Source organism: Struthio camelus, chromosome 1, assembly GCF_040807025.1.
Source record: "Struthio camelus isolate bStrCam1 chromosome 1, bStrCam1.hap1, whole genome shotgun sequence".
NCBI classification, from domain to species: Eukaryota; Metazoa; Chordata; class Aves; order Struthioniformes; family Struthionidae; genus Struthio; species Struthio camelus.
The window spans coordinates 57953749-57970101 of NC_090942.1; the positions used below are offsets into that span (position 1 = coordinate 57953749).

The 16353-nt window shown below is 51.8% G+C and overlaps 1 protein-coding gene across 6 annotated transcripts in view; it reads right to left on the minus strand.

The window, feature by feature from the left end:
• Positions 1 to 15581, minus strand: part of MGAT3 (beta-1,4-mannosyl-glycoprotein 4-beta-N-acetylglucosaminyltransferase) — a 28219-nt gene extending 12638 nt beyond the window's left edge. The window contains exon 1 of one of the 6 annotated variants that reach the window (XM_068941635.1): positions 15242 to 15581. In XM_068941635.1, coding sequence (XP_068797736.1) covers positions 15242 to 15384 — 143 coding nt within the window. In that variant the 5' untranslated portion in view covers positions 15385 to 15581. The other 5 variants (XM_068941626.1, XM_068941652.1, XM_068941641.1 and 2 more) reach the window with 5 other exon arrangements.
• Between the last annotated feature and the right edge of the window lie 772 nt (positions 15582 to 16353).

The window sequence follows — 16353 nt, forward strand, 5'->3', positions numbered from 1 at the left end:
CCCTGTGCCGCGTTCTCCAAGCCAGCAGCTACAATCTGCTGTATATAGAAACTAAGATGGATGCAATGCCGAGCCTCTAGCTTTTTAAATATTGTAGCTGCCCATCTCCCCAAGGAAAAGGAATCCCAGAGGCACAGTACCTTTGGACTCCACACCTTCCATGGGCTTTCACTGTTTCTACTGTCCTGCTCTTTGGTGGGCTAGGTCTGGGCTATTTAGGTGTCTCATCTCCAACCACAGCAAGATAGCTGCACACCCTCGGACAAAGCGGCTCTCAACCTTTAGTACAGAGCACACAGGACCTGGAGATAAAGCAGTCTTCGTTGACAGGGTTTTAGCTCAAGACTGCTCTTCCAGAAGTCACCAGAATAACCCAGCATCCGAACACCTTCAGAGTCCATTATAAAACCCTTCACTTGAACAGATTGTTCTTACTGTAACTACCATAATACTAATAGCAGCATAATTATATAATTCTCCAGCCCCCGGTCTAAAAGAAGATCTGCTCAGAGAGGAGTAGAAAACTCTACTGAAATCCAATAATGGGCTATGAGACACCAATTTAATTTTATCTGAGAAGTACTCGGACATCACAAGGGTTCAGTAATGCATGCTAAAGAAAACTTAAAGCTGGATTTCTAACTCCACTGGACTCTATTGAATATTCTTTGTATCCTTCAGTTGTACTGGGCCTACTTGTAGCTCTCTTCTCCTCTCCCCAGATAAAACTAGACTCACTGTAGGAATTTCCACGGTTCCAGAGATGCCTCAGCACACTCCTTCAGACACTCTCAGAAACCATAATTTAAACTTCTTAGCACTACTGGACTAAGCACTCTTTCCACTAAAGGAAAAGTAGCACTCTTCCTATCCTCTTCTCTCCTTCACTTACACCTGACATCCTGGAAAGACTCTTCCTCAACCCTGTTTACTGCCTTCTCATAACATCCGGTTCCCTGAAGATGGTTGTGATGGCCCTGGAGATTACGTTGTCATTTGTCCCACACATTGGTCCTCTCAGCACGTCAGAGCGAGCTGAGACATTGCTCATGGCACTCTGTAGTACACACATACACATATCAACGATGCAAGCCCCTTCTCCCAGTCAAATACAGTCTTCCTGCTGCTCGCTGTTTCAAGTGTGCAGCAGTTACAGCAATGCAAAATGAAGTTTGCTAGTTGCTTTGACTTTGGTGTCATACAGGGAAGGAACATGTCATCATGAGACAGTGAACAGGAAAGGAAACAGGGACAAAACTATGCAAAAACAACTTATGTCCTCAGACAGGCCATGGGGTAATTAAAGAAGTACGTGAGAACTCCCAGATAGTCTATATCTTGCAGAGAGGGACAGGACAACATTTTTTTTTTCTGAGTGTAGAAGAAAATCATGCCTTAAGAGACAAGGGCGGCGTGTCGTAACACAGGCTGCGTGGTTTCATAGGTTCTCTCCTCTCACTCACCCCTTTCACAGCCTACCACCCCTCAGCTGTGTCAGTACAATTGCATGCAAGACTGTGTTGTAAATCCAATTCAGCAGCAGATCTAACTGGATTAAAAATAAACTTCAATAAAAGTGCCTAGGGATGGGAACAAGGAGTTGACTGGCAGAAATTTCCTAAACTGACTTCACCAGGTCAGTTCTTAGCAAAACTGAGGTATTGTGTAACTACAGCCTCAGGCACTCAAAATTCAGGGACATTTTTTGATGTGGTCGATCTAAGCAAATCTCCAGTGAGACTCCCATTCAACTACCATGAGCTAGCTAGCTCCTCCTGGCAAACATCAGGGAAGGAGCATGTCTCAAGGAGGGATCTGGAAGAAGCAATAGCAGACAACAGCTTTCAAAGCAGACCCTGCCAGGTGATCCATGGATGCTGAAGAATGCAAATCAAGAATTTTAAGAACAGCAGTAAAATGTGCAGCCAACATCGTACTCATTGCTAAGGGCCCATGGGGGAGGAGTGCAGGGCAGACGTGCACCAGACCATGCACATAAGCCCTGTGCAAATGAGCAAAGGAAAGCAGGAGAAATCCCTGCAACAGTGAAGCTCTGGGAGGTGCAGGCTCAGCAGCCCAGAAGGTGAGGTGGATGTCCCGCAGGCCAGAGAGAGGCAATTAAAGAAGGAACAAGGCAAGAAGTGCTTGATGCCATGGTGATGGGTAGAGTGCAGCAGCCCACGCAGGCAGGCAGAAACCATGTTGCCTCCAGCTATTTTTGAAGCGGGTGGCAGTTGTTTGTGCATCTCTGGGATAAAAGCTCTCCAAGCCGGAGAGAGGAGGGGAGTAATTAAACCCCAGAAAGACAATAAATAAAGAGAGTCCATGGAGTAAAAGGCAATAACGGCAAGATCCTAGCGGCCACGGAGAAGAGCTGGCCCTCCATCCCCGCCCTCTTTCCTCCCCCATCTATCACCAACCACTTGGGGCTTGGCAGTGCGCTCACTTTCCCACAGTAGCCGATCTATTACTGTTTGGAAGAGCGTTCCCAGCCTCTTCCTTCCCCTCCTCCCCTCCTTTCAGGCCACAGGGGTCCCGCTTGGCAGCCCCCGGATCCCCCTCTTCTCTGAATGTCTGGTGACCAGCCAATCCCACGCAAACAGCATTAACCCCTCTTCGCCAGGAACAGCCAGAGAAACCTGACTCCGTGCTGAGAGGTTTCTCTAGGGTGTCTCTCCCTCCTTCTCTTCTCTCCACCCCCAATTCTTTCCCTCGCTTCACTTCTTGCCTCTCCTTCCCTTCCCTTTCATTTCTCAAAAACTAGCTCCAGCCCTGGGAGTGTTGCGCCTTTCCGAGAATGTTACATGAACCCTTGGGAATTTCTCTTGGACCAAGAACAGACCCTTATTTATTTGTCTCTTCTGCCTTTGTTCTTCATTTCCTCTTTCAAGACTTAGGCAAGACCTCGACACAGTGCTGCCTGGACCCCCCACTGCCACTTCACTTTCTTATTATTTTTGGAAAGAAAGCGCTGATAGGCAGAGAGCTCTTCAATGCCTTGCCCCAAGGCAGAAGTGAATCAGCCCAAACTCCTACCTCTGGGGTGGACAAAGGGCATGGGCTCAGGGCTCTGCAGAGCTCGGCTCGCTCCAGCTTGCAGAGACAAACCCCCTGCTTATGTAATCCTTCTGATTGCAGTATCACAGCCCCTCGGATTAAATCCACATGAATCAAATCTTCAGTAACCACTCTATGCCAGTAACAGGCATATGGTACCGTGAAAAGGGGCAGTTTCCCAGAACGAAATCAAAAGCCTCCTAATGCACTTAACTCAGGGTCTCATAAATCTCTCTTCTGCCTCCCACAGACGGCTGGATCCTGTTTACAGGCATTGCAGCAGGCCTGGGTATCAACAATATGTTTACTTCGTCTGTACACACATTCCCTTTCACTAAGCAAAGCAGTACCCTGATCTCCAGATTAAACCGAGTAGAGAGGACTGCAGGCAGGTCTATGTTTCCATTTCCCTAGAGGCAAAGCCACATGCCATTCACATCGCCAGAAAGCTCCCTGCTGAACCCAGGGCTGGCACGGCCAAGGAAGGTGAAAGGTGAGACCTGGAGCCACAGTAGCAGGCAGCAGAGAGGAGCCATATCTGCCCCAAGCCCTGAGACTGGGTCCTAGGGAAAAGAGGGAAAGAGCTCATCTTCATCGAGTGAGATCAAATGCCATCCTGGACATCACACAGACTTTGGCACCATTTCTCTTCCCACTCTTCCCTAAGATCACCTTATTTCTTGGGAAGGACGAGGAGCAATTTTTTATTTATCCAGTTGCTGACTTCCATGACAGGAGGTAAAAACCACTAGGTTCAAGAATTGGTTTTCTTTCAGGCTGAGAACCAGGCCAGGACCTGGTAGGAGAGCGCTGCTTGTCGAAGGGACCTGTGGTGATTACCCAGCCAACTCTTCCTAAACACAAAAGCCACAAACTAACACTGTGCAGCTGAGAGCAGGGAAACCCAGCGTTTCAGCTCAACAGTACAGCGGATAGATAGAGAGCCGTTTACGGTCACAATTGCTTAATTACAGTTCAAGTTCCTTTTGCTTTCCACTCCCTCGGCCCTTTCCCTCCCCTTTCAGGTCTTCAACAGCACAAACACATTTATCTTGAACTCTGAGAAATCAGCTGCCACAGCCACGCCAGAAAGGAAGGAGAGGAAGAAGACAATAAAAGCTAATGCATAAACACACCATTAGAATTAGTGGTGCACTGGAAGGGTGTGCAATACTGCAGGAGCCACAGCTGCATTTCAGTTTCCAAGACCACCTGAGCAGGAGCGGGATAGCCCAACCACACGGTGCAGCAATCTGCCACAACAAGGGCCAGAGGGGATCGAGATACACATCAGCATCGAGAGCATCGAGATGGGCGCTCAGCCCACCCAGCTCATCCTCATGAAACCCATCTGCCGAAAGAGCTTATGAAAACTGTCCCAGCCTCCCTTCACCCTCAACTGGTTGCTGTTTAGGGTTTAATAACTGGGAAATGATGAGAACTTCAGCCATGCAGTTTTCATGGGTTGCTGATAACCATATGATCTTTCAAGTCTTCAGGTCCTGATGATCTCTCGTAAAAATCTGATGTACTGTGTCATGCCAAAGCTAAAATACTTTGACAGGACAATATGAGCTTTCCAAACATGCTCTCAAGCACCTGAATGTTTTACAGAACAGCCCCGATGATCCCTGTCCCAGCTCCATGGCACAGCACTGTAAATGAGTCAGGAACCAAATCAAAGCCCCAGATTCACTCTCTCAAACTTGATGCCATCTCTTTACTGCAAACGCATGTCTCTGCACTCGGGAATCTCCCGCACAGTCCCGAGCCACTGAGATGCTCTGCAGTACCATACACCTGAACGATGCAGAAACCAGAATGGAGTTCACTCCACAAAAGAGTCTTCAAGGCAGTTCAGCTGCATACAAGCATATGGAAGCAAACAGGGGCAGAAGGGAAACCCACAGCACTTCCTCAACACTAAGTGATAGACTCTGGATGCCTGACAGAAACTCCCTTTCCCTCCCCCCAGCGCTCATGGGAAGTGAGAAGACTCTGTTCCAGAGCACAACTGCACTATAAATAATTCAAGAGACTGCTAAATTATGCAGAAGCAATCCCATCGTCCCCCTGGCCAGGCTGAATGCAGGTGTGGTCAACCCTAGCTCCAAAAGTTGCTGCTAAATAGGGAATTTGAGGCCACAGAGGCTCTGTGCCAATAGCACATATCTGAAAGCACAACGGCCACTTGCAGACAGCCAGGCCTGCAGCAAACACCAGCACAGCAGAAGGTATTTGGGGACAAAGGGCTCCTGGGGAAACAATAATTCCTTTAACCCACCTGTTCTCCAGAGACCTCACACGCTCCCAGGAGAAAAGCAGGAAATTACATCCTGTCCAAACTAGGTTTCTTGGTGCCTCGTCTCCACCTGTTGTGCCCATACGTGAGCAGCGAAGGGGGCACAGGCATTGGCACAGCAAAGCAAAGACGAGAGAGGGCTGTTGGGGCAGGAGGGAAGGAGAAAAGGGAACTGAAAATAGCCTGGAGAGAGCGAAGAGGCAACCATTTTTCTAACGCAAGTAACATATGGAGAAGGCTGAGCTAAAAGCAGACAGAATACCTGGCTGCTTTTTTACCCCACTCTAACAGCCTTCAGGAAACACTGCCTCCCCGAAAACCAGGGTGAGAGAGGTTTCCCATACCAATGGGGTCATTAGGTAATTGCGTGCAACTCGCGCTGATCGCTCCAGGGCGCCGCGCTCGGCTCTGCCTCAAAGCCGGCCCTCGCGCTACCAGCTCCACGAAGAGAGGACTTCCTTTCGGCCCCTACACCGGCAAACCCTGCCAAGGCCCTACCTTTCCTGGCTCCCGCAGGCCCCGAGATCTGTCCGTGCCCAACATGTTCAGCCTGCGCAGGCCTCTGTCCTCCTCCTTTTACTTGCCGCCCAGCTAGAAGCGACCGTGCCGAAGGAGGGGGAATTAAAAGCATTCCCAGAGCCCTCTCTTCAGCCTCAGCACAACCAGTTTAAAATCTCTGGGCTCTAGCTTACCTTCCCCTTCTTTCTTAAAGGGCTCAGCATCTAGGAGAGAGGCTCCCTTTCATGTCTCTCACTTTGCCACGCTGTCTCTTTTGCTTTCTGTTCAATTCTAGTATCTGAAAGCTGAAAGAGGGGATCCGAACGCAGATAGAGTCAGCATAGCGGCTACCTGCGTTTAGATCACAGATTTCACAGTGGCTGAAGATGTTATGCAGTGGGTCTAATTTGCATTATTCTCTCGGTACGCTTCAAACTCGCTTGCTGCGGCTTTGGTATGATGCAAAAACACACACAGCAATACCCCAAGATAAAAATTATACCAAAGCCCTAAAGAGATGACAGAGTCTGATTCTGCTCACTAACTCTAGCCCAATCCATGAGGATCTACACGCTGAGGAAAAATGGCACTCCAAGAGACAGGCAGCAGGGAGCTGGGATTACAGATTAGACAACAGATCAAGAAGGAGGTGATGACTGTGATGATAAAGGGCAGCAGGATCCAAGCGGTAACTAGAAAGTTACTGATGACCCCGAGCTCTTGCATCAGCCCAGCCTGCAGGAGTTTTGGGGGATTTCCGAGGCAGCCATAGGTGAGGCAGGCGCAGAAAGCTCTGCGCTCCTTTCTTTGCTCTCCTACTGATCCTCTGCATGTGCCACTTTGTGCATGCCCCAGCCTTGCTCCATGCCGCCAGTTCCCTGAACACAAAATGGGACTTGACACTTTTCTACCTCCAGGTAAGGGGCTTGCTTAATTAAGAGAAGCTTAATGGGTTACTTCGAAGCCCTTTGAAATGAACCTTGTCATAAAACCACAATACATTGAGACAATCCTCAGAAAGAGGAGGTGTTTCCCCCACTGCACCTCTCCCTCTAGACAGTCTTATCTAACTCTCCCTCTGCTTGCAACTTCTACATTACTGGCTGAAAGAGCCTGCTGGCAGAGCTCAGTTTGCTCATACATGACAACCACAGTTGACATCTGCAAAAAGCCTATTTAGACAGACATGGACCTGGGTACTCCCTTAGCCATTGCCAGCTGGGGAAACAGGGAACGTGTTAACTGATCAAGCTGCCTAGTCAATGAGAGGGACTCATTATCTCCGTATGAAAGGCCTAGGCCCCCACAGCAAGCAGCTCAGGTAACTATTGCTATCCCTAAAGCAGAGGATAATCACTCTCTAAGTGATGGCCCAAGAATAAGCCCTTGCTTTTTGTGAGGTGGCCAGTTCCCTTCATGCTATTTCTTCTCCTGGCCTGCCTGATGAGACCTCAGAGCAGCATGCTGCGCTCCCTTTCACAGATCGGCTCTACCAGGCAAGTTTCAGAGCGCAAAAACGTACCCGCTTTGCTTCCGGTATTCAGAGAGAGTATTGGAGAGCAGGACATACCTGTTGTGCTTCAGGAGCAGCTTGAGGGAAGCAGAGGGTTTGCACTTCAGGGAGCACAATGCAGTCAGAAGAGGAGCTCAAAGAAATCCTGTTCCTGTCTTCCTGAGAGGTGCAACCAGAGCCCGTTTCACAAGGATATAGGAATCAAGCTCTTGAGCATCCTTTGCCAGAGCCCCAATGCACAACATCTCCTTCTACCTCCCCGAGAGGAGGGGAGATCTCCATCGTTCTATGACTGCAACTCTACCCTGGTCTCTGGCACCTGGTACAAGCTTCTAGTCCTGGCACGCTGCACGGCATTGCTCCTGCAGCACAGCCTGACCTGCACAGCTCAACCCTGGCAACACACTCCTCTAACTCTGTCAGAGCACCCCACAGCTGACCTGGAGCGCTGCCCACAGCTCCAGGCTTAGCCCCTCCACCCCTGGAGAATGCCAGGCTTTCCTGGGATGTACTCCCGTCCCCTTGCACTGTGTTGCCCGATGCCTCTACCTTCCCCAAATTTCAGATCCCACTGTTACAATGCACCGTAGTACCACAAGATGCCATCCCATCATCAGAACAAATGCATCGTGGCCTGGCTTTTTGTTGCAAAAATGAAGGACGGCAGTGATGGAAGGCAAAAGCAGGTGGGGACAACTAGCTATACTCTTCTCCTACCCCTACAATCAGGCCTGATGCATGAACCAGCCCTCTGAGGCACCTCACACTGACCTAAAGACGCAAGGATGCTTCTTGCGCCAGTCAGTACCCCCTCTGCCATCCTCTCTGCCAGAGTTATTGTCAGCTGTACCAGCCTTCGTTAGCACCACCTCCTCCAGCTACATCCCACTGATTGGGTCACAGATTCCAACAATGTACAAAGGGCTCATTTTAGTGCTAGTAACCCCACCTAAAACCTAATCAGCTTCTAGGAATGAATGCTGGCCCAGCTAACCCATTCTATCCATCACCAAATTTCCCCTCTTCCTTCTTCCGCCTTTATGAACCAATGCACAGGGGGGGGAAAAAAAAGCCGGTCTGTGATAGCAGGTGTACCTTAATGATGCTGTTCTGAAGACAAGAGGAAACCTAGACAAAGCAAGCTGAAAACTCAGATATAAACCCTGCCATAAGATAGACTTTGTCTCTGCTTGCTGACAGGTTAAAGCAAGGAAGAGACAGGGAGAGAAACTTGCCTCTACTGGAGTGTCCCTCATGGACTGTACATGCACAGTAACATCTATGGCATTGTCCTGAACAACTCCCGTACACATGACTGCTTATACAGGCCAAATTTTTTGCTGGCATAAACCCTACAGAAGCACACGTGCTCTATTGTAAATGTACCCAGCAGTACCTGTATGTATTACTACATGCATCTAGTCTTTGCAGGCACCCACATTTGTCACACAAATATCCCTTAAAGACATGCAATATGCATGTTTCACCAGTCTGGAAGGCCATAAAGTCACACTCTACATAACCAATTGTGCGTGGGAGAGGGAGGAGAAAGATAAACAGGAGAAGTACAGGAAACGCATGAGAACACAAACTTTCTGCGTAGATTCCCCCAGCAAACATATGGAGCGTATCTGCACTTACCACAGTGCGTCTAGCCTCTGTTAAGCAGACTTTGCAACCGCAGGGTAGACCCAGCAACCTTTCAAACTCGCTATCCCTGTCTCGTGTTGGGCACAGGCACTCTTGATAAGTGTTTACAGTTGTGGGCCTGTCCTGAAGCTAACATTGCCATGCAAATACACACACTATTTTCCACCTCCACTTCTCAACCTCTTTAGTAAGGCAAACCCTTTCTTTTTGCAGTCTTACTGACATTTAGAGTGAGGGAGGCCACAGCTCAGCCCCTGAACCCAGTTTGGAAATGGCTCCACATGCTCCAGGCACCTGCGATGGAGCCAGGCACCAGCAGCACTACCGACCAAAGGTTTGCAGGCAGGCATGAAAGGCAACAGCTGAGCCACCACTGTAGGAACAGGTCAAGAAAGCTCACCTGAAGCTAGTCAGAATCCCTCCCCTCTCCTAGGGTTATAATCGCCATTTCCAAGGCGTTAATAAACAAGCTATGCAGGTATAACCAAGTGTCCTCACAGGGAGGGAATGTTTTACCTTGCAGTAGATTTCTTACCACTACTGCAAAATCCCCTGAGGGTGGAGGGGGCTATAAATCTTAAAGGGACCTTTGTGACACGCAGCATCCCAGCTTCACTCCTGGTCTGCAATTGCAACAGCTTTCGTTCAAAGCCTGCCCGATATCACTACCAGGAGGCTCCCCAGGAATAGCTCACAGGACTGCTCTTCTATCGCAGCTTGGAGGATGTGTTCCTGGCATCACTGCTGAGGCTGAAGGGCAGTGCAGGTGGTACTGCTGCATTTTGGGGAGTGTTGGGAACTGGAGGTGCACTGGGGAGTGGGGATCTTGGTTTTCGCTCCCCTCTGAGAATGCTCTCGGCCATCTGAGGCTCAGGTAATAGCAAGTTCTGCTTGATTTCAGCTCTTCCCAGAGGAGCTGGCAGCAACTCAAGCTTCAGCAACAGGGACTTGACGTGACTTATAAGTCACAGGCTTCAGTTGGACTTGAATGTCACTTCTGAGGGTGGGATCTACAGACCATGAGACCCGCTGTTTGGGGATGGGGCCTGAAAAGGTCCTGGTGACTCACATCCTACTGGGGCGGGAGGGTGGAGATAGGTGTAGGTGGGAATTTGAAATTCATTTTGCACAAGGCTGGGGGTTCCTAGTGACTCAAGTCATGCTTGTTAGCAGTGGTGCCACTGAGCATTTTCACTAGCTTGAACGTCCCACTCAAGGGGAGGGATTTGGTGTTAACTACAGGACCATTCTCCAGGATGGGAGGTACTCAGCACCCACACTGCCCTGCCTCTGCGTGTGCGGGCGGCAGAGAAGGGGGCCCCTCTCTCCTCACCCAAACTCTGTCCCAGGGCAGAGGAGAGGGGAGCGACATCCCAGCTTCTGTTCTGGGAAGTGGGGGAGGGCTCCTGAGTGACCTGGGCTCAGTTTGGAGAATCACAGCCTGCAGAAACCCCTCGAGGAAAGGCACAGACTGAGGCAGTGGAGAGGTGCCTCTGGCCACCCTGCTCCCTCCTTTGCTGAGCTGCCTGAGCAAGTCGCAAGCTGCAGCAGATGCCGCCTTCCCCATCACCTTTGTCATGCTCACATAGGGAGCACAACTCTCACAAGGACAGAGCCGCACAAGCCTGTGCCACCCCAGAACAAATACACTGTTATTTCCAGCCCGCAAACACCCCGGCAGCCCTGCAGAAGCGGGGAGAACTTCAGCGCCCGCATCCCTTTGCGGCCGGCCCTCATTGGGGGAACTGGAGCAATCCGATGTGGAGATGGAAGGGGGGGGAAGGAAAGAGGAGACGTTTGATGATGATCATACACACACATATATTTGTATGTATGTTTTCCCCTCCCACACACGCACTCCTGTTACTCCTTCTCGCTTGCTGCAGGCTTGGCACGCATCCCCAGCCCGTGCCCTCCTAGCTTGCCGAGCACGGGCAGCAGATGGGCCTTCGCTGCAGCGCCCGGGCTGAGAGGGCGCCTCCATCCCCGGCGAGCCCGCATTTGCGGGCAGGGGGCTCGCAGCATCGTCTTCCTCCTCCCCATCACCGATGCTCCCTAGCAGGGGATGCTGGGATTATGGAGGAGGAGGGGGGGAAGCGCGGAATAAAGAAAAATAATAATAATAATAATAAATAATAAAAAAGGGGAGGTGGGGAAGCTTGGAGAGGGAGACCTCGCTCCCCGGCAGGGCCGGGGGGATGGTGCCGCGCGTCCCCCGGCCGGAGGCGGCCCCGAGCGCAAGTTGCAGGTGGCGGGGAAGGGGAGGGGGGGGGGGAAGCAAAGGCGGGGAAGGGGGCGCCGGTGCCCGGCCCCGCGGCGCCGCCAACTTCTCCGGGGAAGGAGGGAGGGAGGCAGGGAGGGAGCGGGGCCCGCGGTGGGTGCGTGTGAGCCCGCCCGCCGCCGCCGCCGCCGCCCCCCGCCGCCGCCGCCCGCTCACTCACCCCCGGCCGGCGCCGCGTCGGTGCCCGCCGGGCCCCCGGCGGGGCGAGGCTGCCGCGGCGGCCGCTCGCCCCCGGCCCGCCCGCCGCCCCCCGGCATGGCTCGGCGCCGGCCGCGGCGAGGCGAGGCGAGCCCGCAGCCCCCCCCGCCGCCTTCCTCCTCCTCCGCCTTCCTCCTCCTCGCCGCCTGCCGCGGGAGGGATGCGGAGCCGAGCCCCGCCGCGGCGCCGGCAGCGGCGGGCAGGGCTGCAGCAGCCCGTTTTGTGCCGGCCCTCCCCGCCTGTCTCCTCCCCTCGGCCCGCCCGGGCCTCCCCGCGGGGGGCTGCCGCCGCCCGCCCGCCCCCTTCGCCGCGCCAGCCCCGCTCCGCCGCCCGGGGGAAGCGGGAGAGGGAGGGGGGCGCCCCCGGGCCGGGCCTGCGGGTGGCCGCGGGGGGTTACTGAGGCTCAGCCAGGCCGCTCTCGTGGCGCCGAGGATGCGCGGCCGGTGCCGGCTCCCCGCACGGCAACCATCGTTTTCCATGCGGCAGAGCCAACCTCTCCGCCCGCACGGCAGCATCTCTGCCTGCGCCTCTGCCGGGGCGAGGAGGGCTCCGCTCTGCGTGTGCACCGCTGAGATGGGCTGAGGGTCGGTGGGTTGCTTTGTGTAAGGAGGCAAGGCGAGGTGGAGATGTGCAAGCTGCGCTTTGCCCGTCCGACCTCCAGGAAGTTTGCTACGGTGCCAGAAATAGGATAGTCTGCATCTGCTGCTGACTCCCAGTCTTGTGCCCAAACGGCAAAAATTGCCTTCTCCTCATTCAACTTTTCCCTGTCTTCTTCCTCATCGGGCTGATCTTTGTAAAGGGAAGCGAAACCAAGCCAAACCAAAACAAACCTGGCTGAACAGCGCGGCCATAAACATGCGTTGCCACTGAGAGCTAACTAAAGATCAAAAGGAAGCAGAACCTGGGTACACCCTTCCTCGCGATTTTGTAGGAATTTAGAAAAATTAGCACGCTAAAAACAAAGCACGATGCCACCTCCTGCATCCTGCCACCTCTCCCCACTTATCAGATGACTGAGCTGGGCTGCTGGGGAATGTGAAGGGAGAAGCAACTCTGTTAAACTGCCAGCTTTATTCTCATGAGCAGTGCTTAACGATAACCCCATGGTGATCTGCAAGGGTTTGCCAGGAGAAAAAGAGCCCTGTGGACTGATTTTCTGCTTGTTCTCATAATCTTGCCTGGCCAGCACCACAACAGGGTTCCTCGAGAAAGGGCCATCCTCATTCTGAGTTTTGAAGGCAAAACTGAGACAGTCTGAGATCTCAGGCAAAGAGACAGCATAAGTGAAGGGGAAATTTCCCCTTTGCAAACTCAGCTGGAACGATGACTAGAGACGCACAGGGGTCATTTGGGTTCAGAAGTGCCTTGGAAGTATTGCTGAAGTATCGTGGGAGAGCAGCGAGGAAGAAAGAAGAAGATAACAATGCAGGAAGCAAAGATCTCGACTTATGACGGGAACAATTTTGCGGCAGAACACAATACCGCACAAACACAAGTCTTCAAGGACGCCAAAAGGCTGCATCTCCAAAGGCATGAGAGGAATAGCATATTGGTGGCAATATGCTGGAAAGACAACAACAGCTTCCTGTGGGGCTTGAGGACTTGCATCGCTCTTCCTCGGAAGTTAATTTGCGCCAGTTTGGCAGGTCTAGAGACTGGGATCATTTGGTGTGACACTCTCCAGCGATGTACAGTGGTGCATTGCCGTGGGTCCAGGATGAGGCTGCTCATCCATGGGACTGCTGTTTCTTGGCAGCTGTCCCGGACAGCCCCTGATCCCTGGCAGAGAGCGGGGCTTGGAGGGAGCCCTCCTCTCTCTCTCTGCTCCCCAGGGGAATTTAGCAGCCATCGTTCACTTTGCATCGAGTCCTTGATTGCCTTTTTTTTTTTTTTTTTTGAAATGGCTGGCAAATGGCAGCATCAGCCCTGCTTGTGGGGGTGATTTCAGTTCAGGGAGTACAAATCCCATCAGGGAGGGCAGCAATCACCAATGCATTTCCCGCAGCCAACAGACACCCACCGCACGAAGGGGCGGCTGGCGTCCATGGGAAGAAACCATCGCTGTTTTGGACCTCCAGAGCCTGCAAAACATTATCCCTTGATTCAAACATAGTCCCCCTGAACCGTTTGAAGACAGCCAACCCTTTTCCACATTAACGTGCTAAAACTGAAGGCTTACAGGCCCACCTCGAGGTTGCAAATATTCAGGAACGTTAGACCACAGATCTGAGGCAGAGTAGCCCCTTGCGCAGACAGATGCAGCTGCAATACCACAGCTCCCCTGTCCTGTGACACACAGGGTTTGCCACACCAATACTCCCAACTACTGAGGCAGGCTCTCTTTGCCTCCCCAGGGTGCCTGCCCCTCGAATATCCCCTACAAAGCCCTGGGGGAACTTTGGCTTAGCTGGGCATTTTAATCTCTGTGCAGAGAAAAGACAAGGGGTTGATATGCTTAAATCTAGGCGAATGCTAGACCAGGATGATCCAGAATATTGTGGTTTCTGTGTGTGCTACTACATTACGAGCTGTAATAGCATGCAGGAACCTCCTTCCACACGAAATCAGCCGTATCTGCACCTCTTCCTGTACAGGACCTTGTTTCGAGGCTCATGTGGTTCTGGGTTTGCGGACCTGGACTTCAGAAGTCTTTTTTTTTTTTTTTAAATGGCATTATGTTCTTTGATATCACCAGATGGAGGCTGTAGACTGAGATGTAGTAACCAAGCACCTCATGGTTTTTAATTTATTTAACCATCATACCCATTCCAGAAGGTAAAAACCCCAAACCTTTAAAAGCTTTGTTTAACATAAAAGGAACTGAGGACTGGAAAAAAAAAAAAGTGATTTGCTGCAGGCCAAACAGAGAGGCTGCGGTAGGGGAGAAATTTGACTGTGGGTCCCAAATTAGCACCCTAACCATTGCAGTCTCTGTAGTGTTTTCTCACTGCTTTGCATACTTCAGTCTGAGACACGCTGGACAAGCTCCCTTGGGATAAGGAGTCTTTTTTAGCCCGATTTCTTACAGAAATGAATCTCTCACAATCATGTTGTCTATCTGCCTGTCTCTCAGCCGCCCACAACACGGCTTGAATCCACTGGCCAATTTCAACCGAACCTGCCGGCGAGGAGGAGCTCTTGCAGCGAAGCAGTCTTGACGAGCTTTATGATCAGCAGGAACCAGGGGGCGAAGAGAGAGACAAACCAGAGCGCGTCCCTCCGTGTCTGCTCTCCTCGGACCGTGGCCGGCCGGTCACCGCTCGCTGCGCGGCCTGAGGCTGCTTCCTGCCCCTTTCGTGGCAGAGAGCCAGGGATAAGCACAGGGCACCATGTTTGGGGCTGGCGAGACCAGAAAGGGAGCTGAGGATGCTGGAGGGAGACCCTGTGGGAGCAGTGACCTGGGTTAGGGACCCGGGACACGAATGCGGCAGAGACCACGTGCCGCTCGTTCTGCCGCTCCCAGAGCAGCTTCTGCTTCCTGTGCTCCCTAACCCCCTTCGGCTTCTCCTCAGGGGAAGAAGCTGATTAACATATTGCAGAGAGTTTACCTTAAATGGTCTAAAATCCAGGCCTCTGAATGCAAATGAATTCTAATGGGACAAGCGAGATAAAACACCACCCAGCCACAACTGAGCAGGCCGCTCACCTTGTTTGCTAACCGAGACACTTCTCGGGGGTTGCAGCTTAAGCCAACGTTCGCTCCTTGACAAAGCATTTAGCCCCCTAACAGTTTCTTACTTACCGTGCTGTTGCCTTGCTGGGTGCACATCTTTGAAGCACAAAATATTCTTTGCATCCCTTGGCATCCCTTCCTTCCTCTTGGACAGTGTGAAAGGTGGGTGCAGTGGGCAAGATCCTCCGGGGGGGGAGGTGCCTGGCACGCATGGGGCTTTACCAGCCCCGGCAGGGTTGGCACGAGGCAGGGTAGCTCCGAGCTGCCCACCAACGGCCAAGGATGGAAAGCCACTTCTCTACTGCTTCTTGGCGAAACTGGTGTGCATGTGAGGGGCTGTTCCTAAGGGTTTGTTGCTACAGAAGTAGGTAACTGCAAGCTCCTTTTTTTTTCAGAAAGAGGAATTCTCAACACTTCCTGCTCAGTGGCTGTTACGCGATCTTTTTTCACCATGTGGCTAGGGGCTGATAAGTGATTCTTGGGCTGCCAGCGCACAAGATGTTTGACGTTTGGTTAACTCGTGCTGAGTTACGGACCTGAGTTTGTGGTTGCAGAGCCGAACTTTCACTGCTGCCCTTTCCACAGAGGCTCACCAAAAGGTCGCCTCTTTTCCCCCCTTTGGGATTACAGCCCTTTTAAGGCCCTTTTGAGCTGGGCGTCCACAAACAAAGTCCTCCTTTGAGCCAGCCAGTCTTGAAATCTGATGCCCTTGTTCATTTTGCACTGCTGGTGGCAGGGAGGAAAACAACAAAGTGACATTTCTATCATCGGTCACAAGGCAAGCAGCGTAAGACAATGATATTTATCTCTTCCATGAGTGCTCTGAGGCCTCAAATCTGAAAAAATTGCAGTCATTGGCAATCACCGTTTCTAGCAATCAGGCTTAGCTGCGAAAATGGGAGGATGAAGGAGGGCTGGTACAAATACTCAGGGACCCGCACTACTAACAGTGTCTGCCCAGAAAAGATGCCTCATATGTAAGAGAAACAAACAAATGCCTTTAAACTCACACTGGTATTAAGTAACGTAAAACTTTGCCAGATAAGGATTGTTTGCTCTCACTAAGGGGTTTCTGGCAGCCTTGTTCCCTGGATTATTTGCTGAAATGCATTTGGTTTACTTCAGTTCACAATCTTAAAGGCAAAGTGATCGTATTTCATCATGTCATACTACAGAATAAT